This window comes from Mobula hypostoma, chromosome X2, assembly GCF_963921235.1.
Source record: "Mobula hypostoma chromosome X2, sMobHyp1.1, whole genome shotgun sequence".
Classification (NCBI taxonomy): Eukaryota; Metazoa; Chordata; class Chondrichthyes; order Myliobatiformes; family Myliobatidae; genus Mobula; species Mobula hypostoma.
Window position 1 is genome coordinate 47,294,215 of NC_086129.1, and position 13,932 is coordinate 47,308,146.

At 42.9% G+C, this 13,932-nt stretch overlaps 1 protein-coding gene across 1 annotated transcript in view; it reads right to left on the reverse strand.

Moving 5' to 3' along the window:
• Positions 1–8,143: 8,143 nt before the first annotated feature.
• Positions 8,144–13,932, reverse strand: part of pou2af2 (POU class 2 homeobox associating factor 2) — an 89,101-nt gene continuing 83,312 nt past the window's right edge. The window contains exon 5 of the mRNA XM_063038403.1: positions 8,144–8,871. Within this exon, the coding sequence (XP_062894473.1) occupies positions 8,434–8,871 (438 nt within the window). The 3' untranslated portion in view covers positions 8,144–8,433. The remainder of the gene's footprint in view (positions 8,872–13,932) is intronic.

The window sequence follows — 13,932 nt, forward strand, 5'->3', positions numbered from 1 at the left end:
TTTGAAGAAATAACAAGCAGGATAGACAAAGGAGAATCGGTGGATGTTGTGTACTTGGATTTTCAGAAGGCCTTTGAAAAGGTGTCCCACATGAAGCTGTTTAACAAGATGAGAGCCCGTGGCATTACAGGGAAGATTCTGGCATGGATAAAGCAGTAGCTGATTGGCAGAAGGGAAAGAGTGGGAATAAAGGAAGTCTTTTCAGTGGTGTTCCACGGGGGTCTGTGTTGGGACCAATTCTTTCTACGTTGTATGTCAATGATTTGGATGATGGAATTTATGGCTTTGTTGCAAAGTTTGCAGGCAATATGAAGATTGGTGGAGGGGCAGGTAGCTTTGAGGAAGTAGAGAGGCTACAGAAGGACAGACAGATTAGGAGAATGGGTAAAGAAGTGGCAGGTGGAATACAGTGTCAGGAAGTGTATGGTCATGAACTTTGGAAGAAGAAATGAAAGAAGAGAAAATACAAAAAGCTGAGGCACAAAGGGAGCTGGGAGTCCTTGTGCAGAATTCCCTGAAGATTTATTTTCAGGTTGAGTCCATGGTGAGGAAGGCAAATACAATGTTAGCATTCATTTCAAGAGGACTGGAATACAAAAGCAAGGATGTAATGTTGAAACTTTATAAAGCACTGGTAAGGCCTCACTTGGAGCATTGTGAACAGTTTTGGGCCCCTTATCTTCAAACAGATGTGATGAAACTGGAGAGGGTTCAAAGGAAATTCATGAAAATGATTCCAGGATTAAATGGCTTGTCATATGAAGAGCGTTTGATGGTCCTGGGCCTGTATTCACTGGATTTCAGAAAAATGAGGGGTGACCTCATTGAAACCCATTGATAGAGTGGATGTAGAGAGGATGTTTCCTATGGTGGGAGAGTCTAAGACCAGAGGACACAGCCTCAGAATAGAGGGGCATCCTTTTAGAACAGAGGTGAGGAAGAATTTCTTTAGCCAGGGAGTGGTGAATCTGTGGAATTCGTTGCCTCAGGCAGCTGTGGAGGCTGAATCTTCATGTATATTTGCAGCAGAGGCTGATAGATTCTGGATTGGTCAGGGCATGAAGGGATATGAGGAGAAGGCAGGAGATTGGGGCTGAGAGGAAAATTGGATCAAGCAAGCAGACTCGATAGGCCAAATGGCCTAATTCTGCTCCTATATCTTGCAGTCTTATGGACATGTCGGAACTGGATTGGCATTCGAATTAAAATGTTTGGCCACTGGGAAGTCCCACTTGTGCCGGATGGTGCAGAGGTGCTCGATGAAGTGGTCCCCCAACTTCTGACAGGTCTCACCAGTGTTGAGGAGGCCACACTGGGAGTACTGGACACAATAGCAGATTCACAGGTGAAGTGTCGCCTCACCTGGAAGAACTGTTTGGGGCCCAGAATGGTAGTGAGGGAGGAGGTGAATGGGCAGGTGTAGCACTTTAGCCACTTGCAGGGATAAGTGCTTGGAGGGAGATTAGTGGAGAGGGACAAATGGACAAGGGAATCATGGAGAGAATGGTCCCTGCAGAAAGCAGAGAGGGGTGGAGAGGTAAAGATATGCTTAGCCGTGGGATCCCTGTGGAGATGGCGGAAATTGCGGAGGAAAATGTGTTGGATGCAGAGGCTCGTGGGATCGTAGGTAAGGACAAGAGGAACTCTATCACTGAGTGAATTCTGGAAAATGTAGTCAGATTTAAATATAAATGATATTTTCCATGACAGAGAAAGATATCAACAAAGTAGAGATGGGTGAAAAAAGTTTGTATTGGTGTTACCAGTAATTTCTAATCTTCTTTGCCAAGCAGATAAATTCAAATCCCTTCTCATTTATTCTACAGCCCAATATGCAGTATTTCCAAATATGGCCACTAGATGGAACACCATGCAAAACGCAGAAAGCCAACACAACACACAACTGGAGACATGCACAATTTATTTTTTTCAAACGAGATGATACATGGTTTTATTTTCATGAGTGCCAAGTATACAAATATTGCCAATGTGCACTCACAAATACCAAGACCCAAGTCACTGACTTATTCACCTGCTGTTCTATCAGAACCTTGAGTAGACATACTGTACAATAAAATGCATTCATGACCTCACAATCTACTTCGTTGTCATCTTACACATTATTGTTTACCTGAAAACAACAGGAATTCTGCAGATGCTGGAAATTCAAGCAACACACATCAAAGTTGCTGGTGAATGCAGCAGGCCAGGCAGCATCTCTAGGAAAAAGTACAGTTGACGTTTCAGGCTGACACTCTTCGTCGGGACTAACTGAAGGAAGAGTGAGTAAGAGATTTGAAAGTGGGAGGGGGAGGGGGAGATCCAAAAAGATAGGAGAAGACAGGAGGGGGAGGGATGGAGCCAGGAGCTGGACAGGTGATAGGCAAAAGGGATACGAGAGGATCATGGGACAGGAGGCCCAGGGAGAAGGAAAAGGGGGAGGGGGGAACCCAGAGGATGGGCAAGGGGTATAGTGAGAGGGACAGAGGGAGAAACAGGAGAGAGAGAGAAAGAATGTGTGTATATAAATAAATAACAGATGGGGTACGAGGGGGAAGTGGGGCATTAGCAGAAGTTTGAGAAGCCAATGTTCATGCCATCAGGTTGGAGGCTACCCAGACGGAATATGCCATCAGGTCTCCCACTTTCAAATCTCTTACTAGCTCTTCTTTCAGTTAGTCCTGACGAAGGGTCTCGGCCCGAAACGTCGACTGTACCTCTTCCTAGAGATGCTGCCTGGCCTGCTGCGTTCGCCAGCAACTTTTATGTGTGTTGCTTGAAATTCCAGCATCTGCAGATTTCCTCATGTTTGCTCATGTCTCTCTATTACGGCAGAGATGATCCAAAGGGAAACCAGAAAAGGTCTATGTGGGAACCCAAAATGGCTGGAATGTGTGCAGAAACTCATATAGGCAGCTATATAGGACCCTGGTCAGACCCCACTTGGAGTACTGTGCTCAGTTCTGGTCCACCTCACTACAGGAAGGATGTGGAAACCATAGAAAGGGTGCAGAGGAGATTTACAAGGATGTTGCCTGGATTGGGGAGCATGCCTTATGAGAATAGGTTGAGTGAACTCAGCCTTTTCTCCTTGGAGCGACGGAGGATGAGAGGTGACCTGATAGAGGTGTATAAGATAATGAGAGGCATTGATCATGCGGATAGTCAGAGGCTTTTTCCCAGGGTTGAAATGGCTAGCACGAGAGGGCACAGTTTTAAGATGCTTGGAAGTAGGTACAGAGGAGATGTCAGGGGTAAGTTTTTTTCTCAGAGAGTGGTGAGTGAGTGGAATGGGCTGCCAGCAGCGGTGGTGGAGGCGGAAATGATCGGATCTTTTAAGAGACTCCTGGATGGCTCCATGGAACTTATAAAAATAGAGGGCTATGGGTAAAGCCTAGGTAGTTCTAAGGTAAGGACATGTTCGGCACAGCTTTGTGGGCTGAAGGGCCTGTATCGTGCTGTAGGTTTTCTACGTTTCTATGTTTTTAAACTCCAGTTCCCCCATTTTTATCAGCGCCAGGATGAACTTCCCTTTGAAAGGGGTTGTCTTATGTGGGGATTGGGAGTTGTTGTGCCATGCAGGCGGAGAGCTAAAGTGTTGGAGCTACATGCTGGTCATTCAAACATGGTCAAATTGAAAGCGTTGGCTCAAAGCTTTGCTGCTGTCCTGGGATAGATCGGCAGATTGAGCAGTTTGCCATGCACTGTTCGGGATACCAACACGTCCCGAAGAAAGTTGTCCAGGGATCCAAGAATCACTTCCTGCAGTCCCAGAGTCAACTCCTGCAACCACCACGGAGGAGGCCCCCGAACCTGAGATTGTTTCACAGCCACAACTCTCACCTGCCAAGCAGAGTGATTCCCTTTGTCAGGAAGGATGTTATCCCACAAGAGTAAGAAATCCTCCACAGGGATTAAATCTTTAGGCCTGAATGGGACAAATAAAAATTTCCTGTGCTATGGATGTCTATATAGTGTAGTAGTTGTATTATATAGTTTGCTGTGTGTACACAGTGACCAGAGAGCAATAAGTTTGAGTGGAGATGCATTCTATATTGAGCTGGAGCTTATAGATAAGCAGGGAAAAGCATTGTGTATTTAAAATTTCAGTAATATTGTAAATATATTGTTTGATTAAGCATTATTTGTTTATTTACATAATTCATTATGGGTTATATGTAAAAGTATGTGAATGGCAAACGTCATTTTGCCACCACATCATATGTGAACACCTAACTAAAGAAAAGAAACTCAGTACGCATGCATCGCAGCTCCAGTGTTGTTCTTTCGATTAGTTTTTAGAGTTATCAAACATAACAGGAAGGGGAGAAATCGATGTTCATGCCATCAGGATGAAGGCTACCCAGATGGAATATAAGGTGTTGCTCCTCCAACCTGAGTGTGGCTTCATCTTTACAGTAGAGGAGGCCGTGGACTGACATGTCAGAGTGATACTTTGGAATGGAATTAAAATAGTTAACCAGCAGGAAATCCTGCTTGTTGTGGATGGAGCAAAGTTTCTTGACAAATGTAGAATATATAAATTGTTATAAGGATTTACACTGACTATGATCATCCATCCCATATCAATCACCTCCAGCCTCAGATGTGATAGTCATAGCAGCTCCTTCAGGACATGTGGAAGCAAGTCATGTTTGACCCAAGGGAACTATCTAAGAGGAAAATCAGTCCAGTCGTGATCTCAAGAGCTATTGCTTTACCTTATGAAGCTAGTTTCTCTAGGTTTCACCAGTTTTGAAATGCACAATTTAAACTTGCCCATGGATTCCCTTTATGTTTAGTTCCTGTGGAGAAGTGTTACTGGCTTCTGCAGCCTTCTATCAGCTGGATAATCGAGCGTGAGTCATCCAGGAGCTTTCATCAGCTAAGAAGCAGCTACTCAGATCAAGGTGTGTGGATGGAATCAACTCCATTGGAACTTAAAAGTAAATCAATAACTTCTCACATCATTCAGAATCTTGCTTTGATACATGTGTTTATTCTCCTTCATTAATTACACAATTATTTGAAAATTACTTATCGAAGATATAAATCATAGATTTGTCACTCTTTCGATCATAAGTCTAACTCAATGCTACAATAAACAATTGTAATCTATCATTAATTAATTAATTAATTAATTTTGAGATACAGCACGGTGACAGGCCCTTCCAGTCCAACGAGCCTGCCCTGCCCAGTTACACTCATGGACCAATTAACCTACTAACCTGTACACTTTTGGATTGTGGGAGGAAACTGGAGCACCCAGAGGAGACCCACGCGGTCACAGGGAGAACGTTCATACTCCTTACGGACAGTGGAGAAATTGAACCTGGGTTACCAGCGCAGTATTAGCATTATGCTAACAGCTATGCTACTGCGCCACCCAAACTGAATTTTTAAAAGTTACGGTGAAGGCATCAAAATGGGCAGTAGTCATGCTGTACTACCTGAACACAACCATTGCAACAGCAGTGGGTGGGAAGGTAATTGACCAAAAGACCATAAGACATCGGAGTCTGCTCTGCCATTTGATCAAGGCTGTTTTATTACCCCCCTTAACCCAGTTCTCTGACTTTCTCCTTGTCACCTTTGATGTTCTGACTAATCTTCAAAGCTTTAAATATATATAAAGACTTCACCCCCACAGTCATCTGTGGCAATGAATTCTACAAATTTACCATTCTCTGACTCAAGAAATTCCTCCTCACCTCTGTTCTAAGTGGCTCTTTGGTGCTGGAGTGGAAATTTAATCTTGAGCAAGTAAATTTTGGGAGCGGCTTTGATTATTCACAATGGGTCACTGACCAACACCATGGGTGTAAACAGCTGCCAAGTCATGGAGAATAAAATGGGGACAGAAGGGTTCAGGTATGTTTCAGTCAAGAGGTTCAGTTGTTATTCAGACCAAGTATCAGATTGGGGGAAGAAATGTGATCTGAGTGACTTTGACCGTGGAATGATTGTTGGTGCCAGACGGGGTGGTTTGAGAACCTCAGAAACTTCTGATCTCCTGGGATTTTCATGCACAATAGTTTCTAGAGTTTACAGAGAATACAGCAATAAACGAAAAGACATCCAGTGAGTGTCAGTTCTGTGGGTGAAAACACCTTGTTAATGGGAGAGGTCAGAGGAGAATGGCCAGACTGGTTCAAGCTGACAGGAAGGTGACAGTAACTCAAATAACCACACGTTACAACAGTGGTGTGCAGAAGAGCATCTCTGAATGCACAACATGTCAAACCTTGAAGTGGATGGGCTACAGCAGCAGAAGACCATGAACGTACACTCAGTGGCCACTTTATCAGATACAGGAGGTACCTGATAAAGTGGTTACCGAGTGATATATGCAAAGGCACATATTTCTCATTCTGAAGGACATCAGTGGGTCAAGTGACAATCCAATAACTACATGGCCACAGCCAATAGCACTAGCTTTTTTTATCGCCAGACTTTACTTAAGACAGTGGCTGTCACAAGATTAGAACTCATTTCTTCCAGATCATTTATTCAGGCTTCTGTTTTCCTGATCTAGTGATAGAATCATTGAGGCATCACCTCTCTCTGACTGCTTCTCAATAGTTGTGTTTGCGGTTCTATTTCCTGTGGATAGGCTCATGTTCCTTACAGCCCTGAGCCCCCCTCCCATGCCCATCTCAGAAAGGCATCAAACATTCACCTGCCACTTGCCTCAATAAAACACTCCCCTTTTTTGAAGCAATTTCCATTTTCCTAACTTTAGCTCTGTGAAGTCATGTTTTCTCAATAATAATAATTTCATATGAAATTTCTGCAATTATTTGAAACTAAGTGAACAGGAAAATTCAGGGGTATAAATTAAGGGTACAGAGGGCTATGGTCTAGGTGCAGGACAATGGGATTGGGCAGGAATAATAGTTTGGCACGGACTAGATGGGCCAAAAGGCCTGCTTCTGTAGATGCTGCTTGGCCTGCTGCGTTCACCAGCAACTTTGATGTATGCTGCTTCTGTGCTGTAGTGTTCTATGACAGTATGATTCTATGAAACTACCACACCGAAATAAACTGTCCACATGTTGGCCCATACAGTATCTTGACGCAAACCTGATTTTCCTGAGAAATACCAGCCATTTCTCACTCTGTGCTAGAATATCACCAATTATGCACACATTTTATCAAAATCTAGAGGGCATAATTTTAAGGTGAAAAGGAAAAGATTTAAAAGGGTCCAGAGGGCAACTCTTTCATGCAGTAAATGGAATGAGCTGCCAGAGGAGGTGGTTGAGTCATGTACAACAACAACGTGTAAAAGTCACTTGGACGGGTACATGGGTAGGAAAGATTTAGAGGGATATGCAAGCAAATGGGACGAGATTAGATGGGTATCTTGGTCTCTATGATCAAGTTGGGCTGATGAGCCTACGTCTGCGCTGTATGACTCTATGACTCCAAACACTGTGCGAACGTGAAGGGTCAAAGGTGATTTCTGGAATTTTTTTTTGGCTGACTCTGGAGTGTAGAATTAGGGGAGATTTGATAGGGGTAGACAAAATTATGAGGAGCAGAGATAGGGTAAATGCATTTTCACCAAGGTTGGATGAGACCTGGAGGTCATGGGTGAAGGTTGAAAGGAGAAACATTTAAGGAGAACATGAGGGGGAACTTCTTCACTCGGAGGATCATGCAAGTGTGGAATGAGCTGCTGGTGGAAGTGGTGGATGTGGACTCACATCCTCCATTTTAAGAGAAGATTGGATCGGAGGGGTATGGAGGGCTATTGTCCAAGTGTGAGTTGATGGGACTAGGCAGATTAATAGTTCAGCACGGAATAGATGGGCCAAAGGGCCTGTTTCTGTGCTGAAGTGCTCTATGACTCTTTGACTCTGCTTTGACTTTGGAATAGTCCAAGAGCTAGGAAAACTATAGATGTCTACACTTCCTCGCCATATACCCTAGGAAACATATACCTGCCGAACCTGGTGTTGAAACAGCAAATCACTAAGTTGAATGGAGAGGAAAGGCAATAAAGCAGAATGGTAAGACAGATGGCATCCACTTTAGTTAACTGAGTTCACTTAACAATGCTTAAAAGCAATAAATTCTTAATTATTTTTAAGCTTCTCAATTTTTTAAAATAATTTTTTAACATTTGTTACTGGTTTGAGACAGGCTCACATACTTGTGCTCTGTACAAGGTACATTGACAATGTAATCGAAATGCATATTAATGTCACACATCTTTAGATCTGATTAAACTAATTACTTCATATTCTTTGGCTGCATCAGGTATAATGCAACTTCTTTGTCCAAGAATCACACTTCATTTCCTAATCAAGACTAATAATGGATTCATTTTTAATTATTCCTCCCTCAAAGCACACACTACCCCCTGACATAAAGAACTCCAACCCTTCATCTAACTAAATTTACAATATATCGAGCAGCCAAGGCATTTTAGTAGGTCCGCCTGACTTCATACAAAGGCCAGCCGGTGCTGCCATCTTCTTTTGCCCAAGAGGACATGTCAATCAGGGAGGAGGGCGTGGTGTCAGCTGATTCCTCAGATGAGAGGTGGATGGTCTTGGTGGCTAGTTCGGAGGATACAGTCATGAATGGGGCACACCCATAGGCTGAGGTGACTGGGAAACCAGGGCTGAAGTGCATCTCCTCCATCGGGTGAAGAGGGTAGGGCTGGGAGCTCTGGCTCGGCTCACCGCTGTTCCGAGCAACATTCTTGTACTGAGATGAAGAGGCAGACTCTGTGTCGGGCATGGAGTGGTTGCCATGGTGCTGTGCTTGACAGTTAGCGGCTGTTGCCTGCATCTGCTGGAGCGTGTCGCAAATTGCGGAGCCATGATTAACATTTTCTTGCACACTGTCCCAGGAATCTCTCTGAAGAACAAAGCAAGAGCACACTATGAACTTTTGAACTTCAGTGCCTCGAGTAATAAAGGCAAACATGTCTTAATCCTTCTTAACCACCCTATCAACCTGTGTAGCCACTTTCAGGGAGCTATGAACTTGGACTGCAAAATCCCTCTGCTTTTGGCAAATGTGAATATATACTCCCACATCTCTTTGTTCTTGTTCCCTTTTTAGAACTGTATCCTCTGCCCTGTCTTGCCTCTTTACATTCCAAAGATGTATGGGTTAGGGTTAGGAAGTTGTAGGCATGTTAGTTGATGCCGGGAGCGTGGCGACACTTGCGCTGCCCCCAGCACATTCTCGGACTGTTGGTCATTTTCACAAATGAATTTCTCTGTGTGTTTTGATGTTTCAATGTGCATGTGAAAAATAAAGCAAAATTCTAAAAATTAATCTTCAACCTATCAACTGATCTTTGGAATATGGGAGGAAATCAAAACATCCAAGGGCAACCCACATAATCACAGGGAAATGTGAAAGTTCTGCACAGGCAGCACGAGAGGACAGGACTGAACCTGAATCACTGGAGCCCGGGGGCAATGACCAGACTTCATCAGGGGATTGCAGGTGCAGAAGGTATGAGCATGATTCTATCAGGGGATTTGTCCTGGACCAGCACATAAGTGCCATCACAAAAAAGGCTTGACAGTGCCTCTACTTTCTGAGAAGTTTGCATAGATCAGCATGTCATCTAAAGCTGACAAACTTCTATGAGTCCTGCCAAAGGGTCTCGGCCTGAAACTTTGACTTGTACTTTCTTCCATAGATACTGCCTGGCCTGCTGAGTTCCTCCAACATTTTGTGTGCATTACTTAAACTCCTATAGATGCACAGTGGAGAGTATCCTAACTGGCTGCATCATGGCCTGGTATGGAAACACCAATGCCCAAGATCAGAAAAGTGTACAGGAAATGGTGGACACAGCCCAGTCCATCACAGGCAAAGCCCTCCCCATCACTGAGCACGTCTACAAGGAGCACCACCACAAGAAAGCAGCACCCATCATCAAGGCTCCCAGCACCCAGGCCATACTCTCTTCTTACCACTACCATCAGGCACGGGGTACAGGACCCCCAGGTCTTGAACCAGTGTGGATAACTTCATTCACGTCAACACTGAACAGACTCCATAACCTATGAACTCACTTTCAAAAACTCTATAACTCATCTTCTCAGTATTACAAACGTTTGTAGTTATTTATTTATGTTTTCTGCTGTTTGTTTATTATCCTTTATTTATGCATAGTTTTCTGTAAATTCTATTGTATTTCTTTATTTTCCTGTGAATGGCTGCAAGAGAATGAATCCCAAGTTGAAAGTAATTTTTATTATCAAAGTACATATATGTCACCATATACAACCCGGAGATCGATTTTCCTGTGGGCATTCACAGTAAACACAAGAAACACAAGAGCATCAAAAAAACTGCACACAAGACGAACAAACAACCAGTGTGCAAAAAGCAACAAACTGCAAATACAAGAAGAAAGAAAACAAGATAATGATAATAAGTAAATATTCAATAAATATCGAGAACATGGAGACCTTGAAAGTGAGTCCATAGGTAGCATATGGTGACACATAACAGTACTGTGCACATTTATATAGCTAGAGTGCCTAATATTCTTACACAGCACTGTAGTAATTTAACGTATGCTGCCGCAAAAAAAAACAAATTTCATGACATATGGGAGTGATGATAAGAGTGAGTCTGATAAGGGTCTCTATTGTGGACTGAGAATGGAAAGGGGACAGGGAAGGTGAAACATGGTTGTGAAAAGGGGAAGAGAGAGGGGAGGGAGCGGGAAGCACTAGAGGGACATGCTATGATGATCAATAAACCAATTGTTTGGAATCAAATGACCATGGCTGGTGTTTAAGGGCTGGGTGTGGTGCAGGGATGAGTGTGTCTGGAGCCCTGTCACCCCGGCCCCCGGCACTCCTTCTCTGCCAACTGTCCCACACCCCTTCCACGGTGCTCCATTCCCAACATCCTTTGCTCCCCTCCTGCCAGGTTTACAAACTCACTCCCTGCTCCATGTTGAGAAATACAGTACTGTGCGAAAGCTCAGAACCATGGAATACCAAAATAAAACTGTATTCAGGAACTTACCACTTAGCACTTACATTGGAATTGCCATTGGCTTGCTTTTGCTCTGAAAATGCTAAAACTCTATTATGTTGAAATGATGATATTACTGAAAGTAACTTATATATAGCCTTACCTCATCTCCTTCTACCTCAGGCCACGAACTTATCAGTCAGCCCTGATGAGTTATTAACTTCAAACTTTCTGCATAATCACTCAAAGAGCTGAACTGCACGTGCATGTAAAGAGAGCTGTATAACTCATCTGCTTCTACCATAGGCCACGAACTTATCAATCACCTATCTGTGGACTCTTTCTGGAGCTCCAAGATCCGTATGCTCCACGACCACTGGACTAAGTGTGTAAATGTAGGAGGGGACTATGTTAAAAAATAAATGTGCTAGGTTTTCTAAAATTGACTCCTTCTACCTTAGGCCACAAACATATCAATCACCTCTGGTATATGAGCCCAAGTACATTTGCACTGTAGTATAGACACTTTTATAATAAATTTACTTTGACTTTGACATTGCTGCATTTCCTGTAGGGACAGTGCATCATCCACAAGATATTAAAGCAAGATGATCACTCCACTCCAATGGGGCATTCAGGTGAAACATTTTACCCTGCATTTACCCAGTATTTTGTGGTAAATTGGAAGGACACACTTAAATGGAAACAGAATATCTATGAGCAACAAGCGGATAAAAGGTTTGATGGGGAAACTCGGACCCATTACAGACAGGTTGGTGTTTTTGAGCTATAATTTAATGCAACTGTAATACTTTACTGTCTTCAACTGTTAATTGCAAAGGCTCAATTATTCCGTTGATGTGGTTTCTGGCTTTGGCAACGAGCGAGCTCCCGTAATTAGCCACCTGATGACTTAAGGCAGGACGTGCAGGATATTCTTGACAATTAATGACATATTACAGGTGAATATTTGAATATTTCTACCACTGCACTACATTCAACAGGTGTGTGGCTCTCTGCAAGTAGCATGGACATTCAGATACAAAGTTAAGTTTTTAAATTATATTTACCAATATCATCAGAGATGATTCATCTGCCAAATATTTTAATGTTTTAAGTATCTAAAATATATTGAAGGATGTGCTGTATATCTAAAAACACTTCATGATTTTGCCTGGGGTCATTAACATTTCTTCAGCACTTCAACCACTGTCGTCATTTTGCAGAATGTTCCTTACTCATAGTCATCTACGCAATTAGACCAGTAACTTCTCCATGGATTGTCACCTTGTCGGGGTGGAGAACCTTGTGTGGTCCTGCGATCCCGAGACCGATGCCATCTGGAGCTATGCTCCTGGTAGGGTCACCCGTGGCGGTAAGGTCGAGGGTGAGGTCCCTGACAAAGAACAATCCAACCAAGACCTCAATGGTGGAACAGGCGGATGAAGTTACTTCGAACTCAACGGCTGTGAAGGCGGATGAAGGCAGCAACAAATCCATCAGCTCCAATCGTCGTGGTTTCCGTGTCATTGGAATCAGTTGGTTGATTTGTGAAGTATCGTGTGCTTCTTGGAGTGAAACATCAAGTACATGTTAAACAAATACACGCACAGGCATCTTCACTCTGTGGGCCACTTCTTCAGAACGAAGACCATCATCCTCAACCTCGAGGGATAGCCACAATGGGACCAGTAATCACACTACAGATTTACAGTCCCTGCATGCTCGTAAAATTATTTTGATTGTTTTGGGTTGTTCTGTGTGGCTTGTACCTTCTCTTTCAGCTTTGCAGAAGCTTACCACCCTCATATTTCTGAGCATTTTATACATCATTCACTTCCCTCGGGAATAAGCCTATTCAACTAGATTACTAATGGCATTGTGTTCCTAACTGGAGTTCAGTGACAGGTTGCAAGAAATTGCTCCAATGACTTTTCTTCAGTTTAGAAGGCAGAGATATCATCATGGAATGCTGAAAGAGCTCAGCAGGTCAGGCAGTATTTATAGAGGGGAATAAACAGTTGACATTTTGGGCTGAGACCCTTCATCAGGACTGGAAAGGAAGTGGAACAGGAAAGATCAAAGTTCAAAGTAAATTTATTATCAAAGTATATGCAGTGCTTTGAAAAAGTATTCAGCCCCCACAACTATTTTTATATTTTACTCTCTCATTTTCTAAATTTAAAATATATTGAAATAGGATTTTTGAGCTAATCTACAAAACATTGTGCATCATGTCAAATCAAAAGAAAAATTCCAAAATCTGTCAACAATTTACTAAAAATTAAAAACCAAAATTGAGACTGAAAAAAATATTCATCCGCTTTGTAATTACTATGCTAACTTTTCTCGGGTACAATACTGTATATTACCTTACCAGCTCACCCAATTTGTTGATGTAGAAAATTGGAGGATCACCTGTTTTCAATGAATTCATAAGAATAAATACCCCTTCTCTCTGTAAAGTCCAACAGTATGGTAGGTTTTCAACAGACCAAACCAAAATGAAGACAAAGGAGCATTCGAGATAAGTCATGGAAATAATTGAGAAGCACAAATCTGGGGAAGTGTACAAGACCATCTCAAAGGCACTGAACATACCTTGGAGCTCAGTGCAGTCCATTGCAGAAAAGTGGAAAAAATATGAAACCACAGCCACACTGCCTGGGTCAGGCCACCCCTCTAAACTGTGACACCGGGGAAGAATGGCACTTGTACGAGAGGCTACTCAGAGTGAGTGGCCTTCTCCCTGGAACTTATAAAGCCCTGGCTTAATAAAAAGCTTATCCTTGCCCATAAAGTCTTTGCAAACGTCACTTAGAAGATACTGTAAAGATGTGGAAGAAGGTCTTGTGGTCGGATGAGACTAAAGTGGAACTTTAGGCCTCAACACTAAGTGGTACATGTGGCATAAATCTAATACTGCGCATCAGCCAGGTAACACCATCCCTACTGTAAAGCATCATG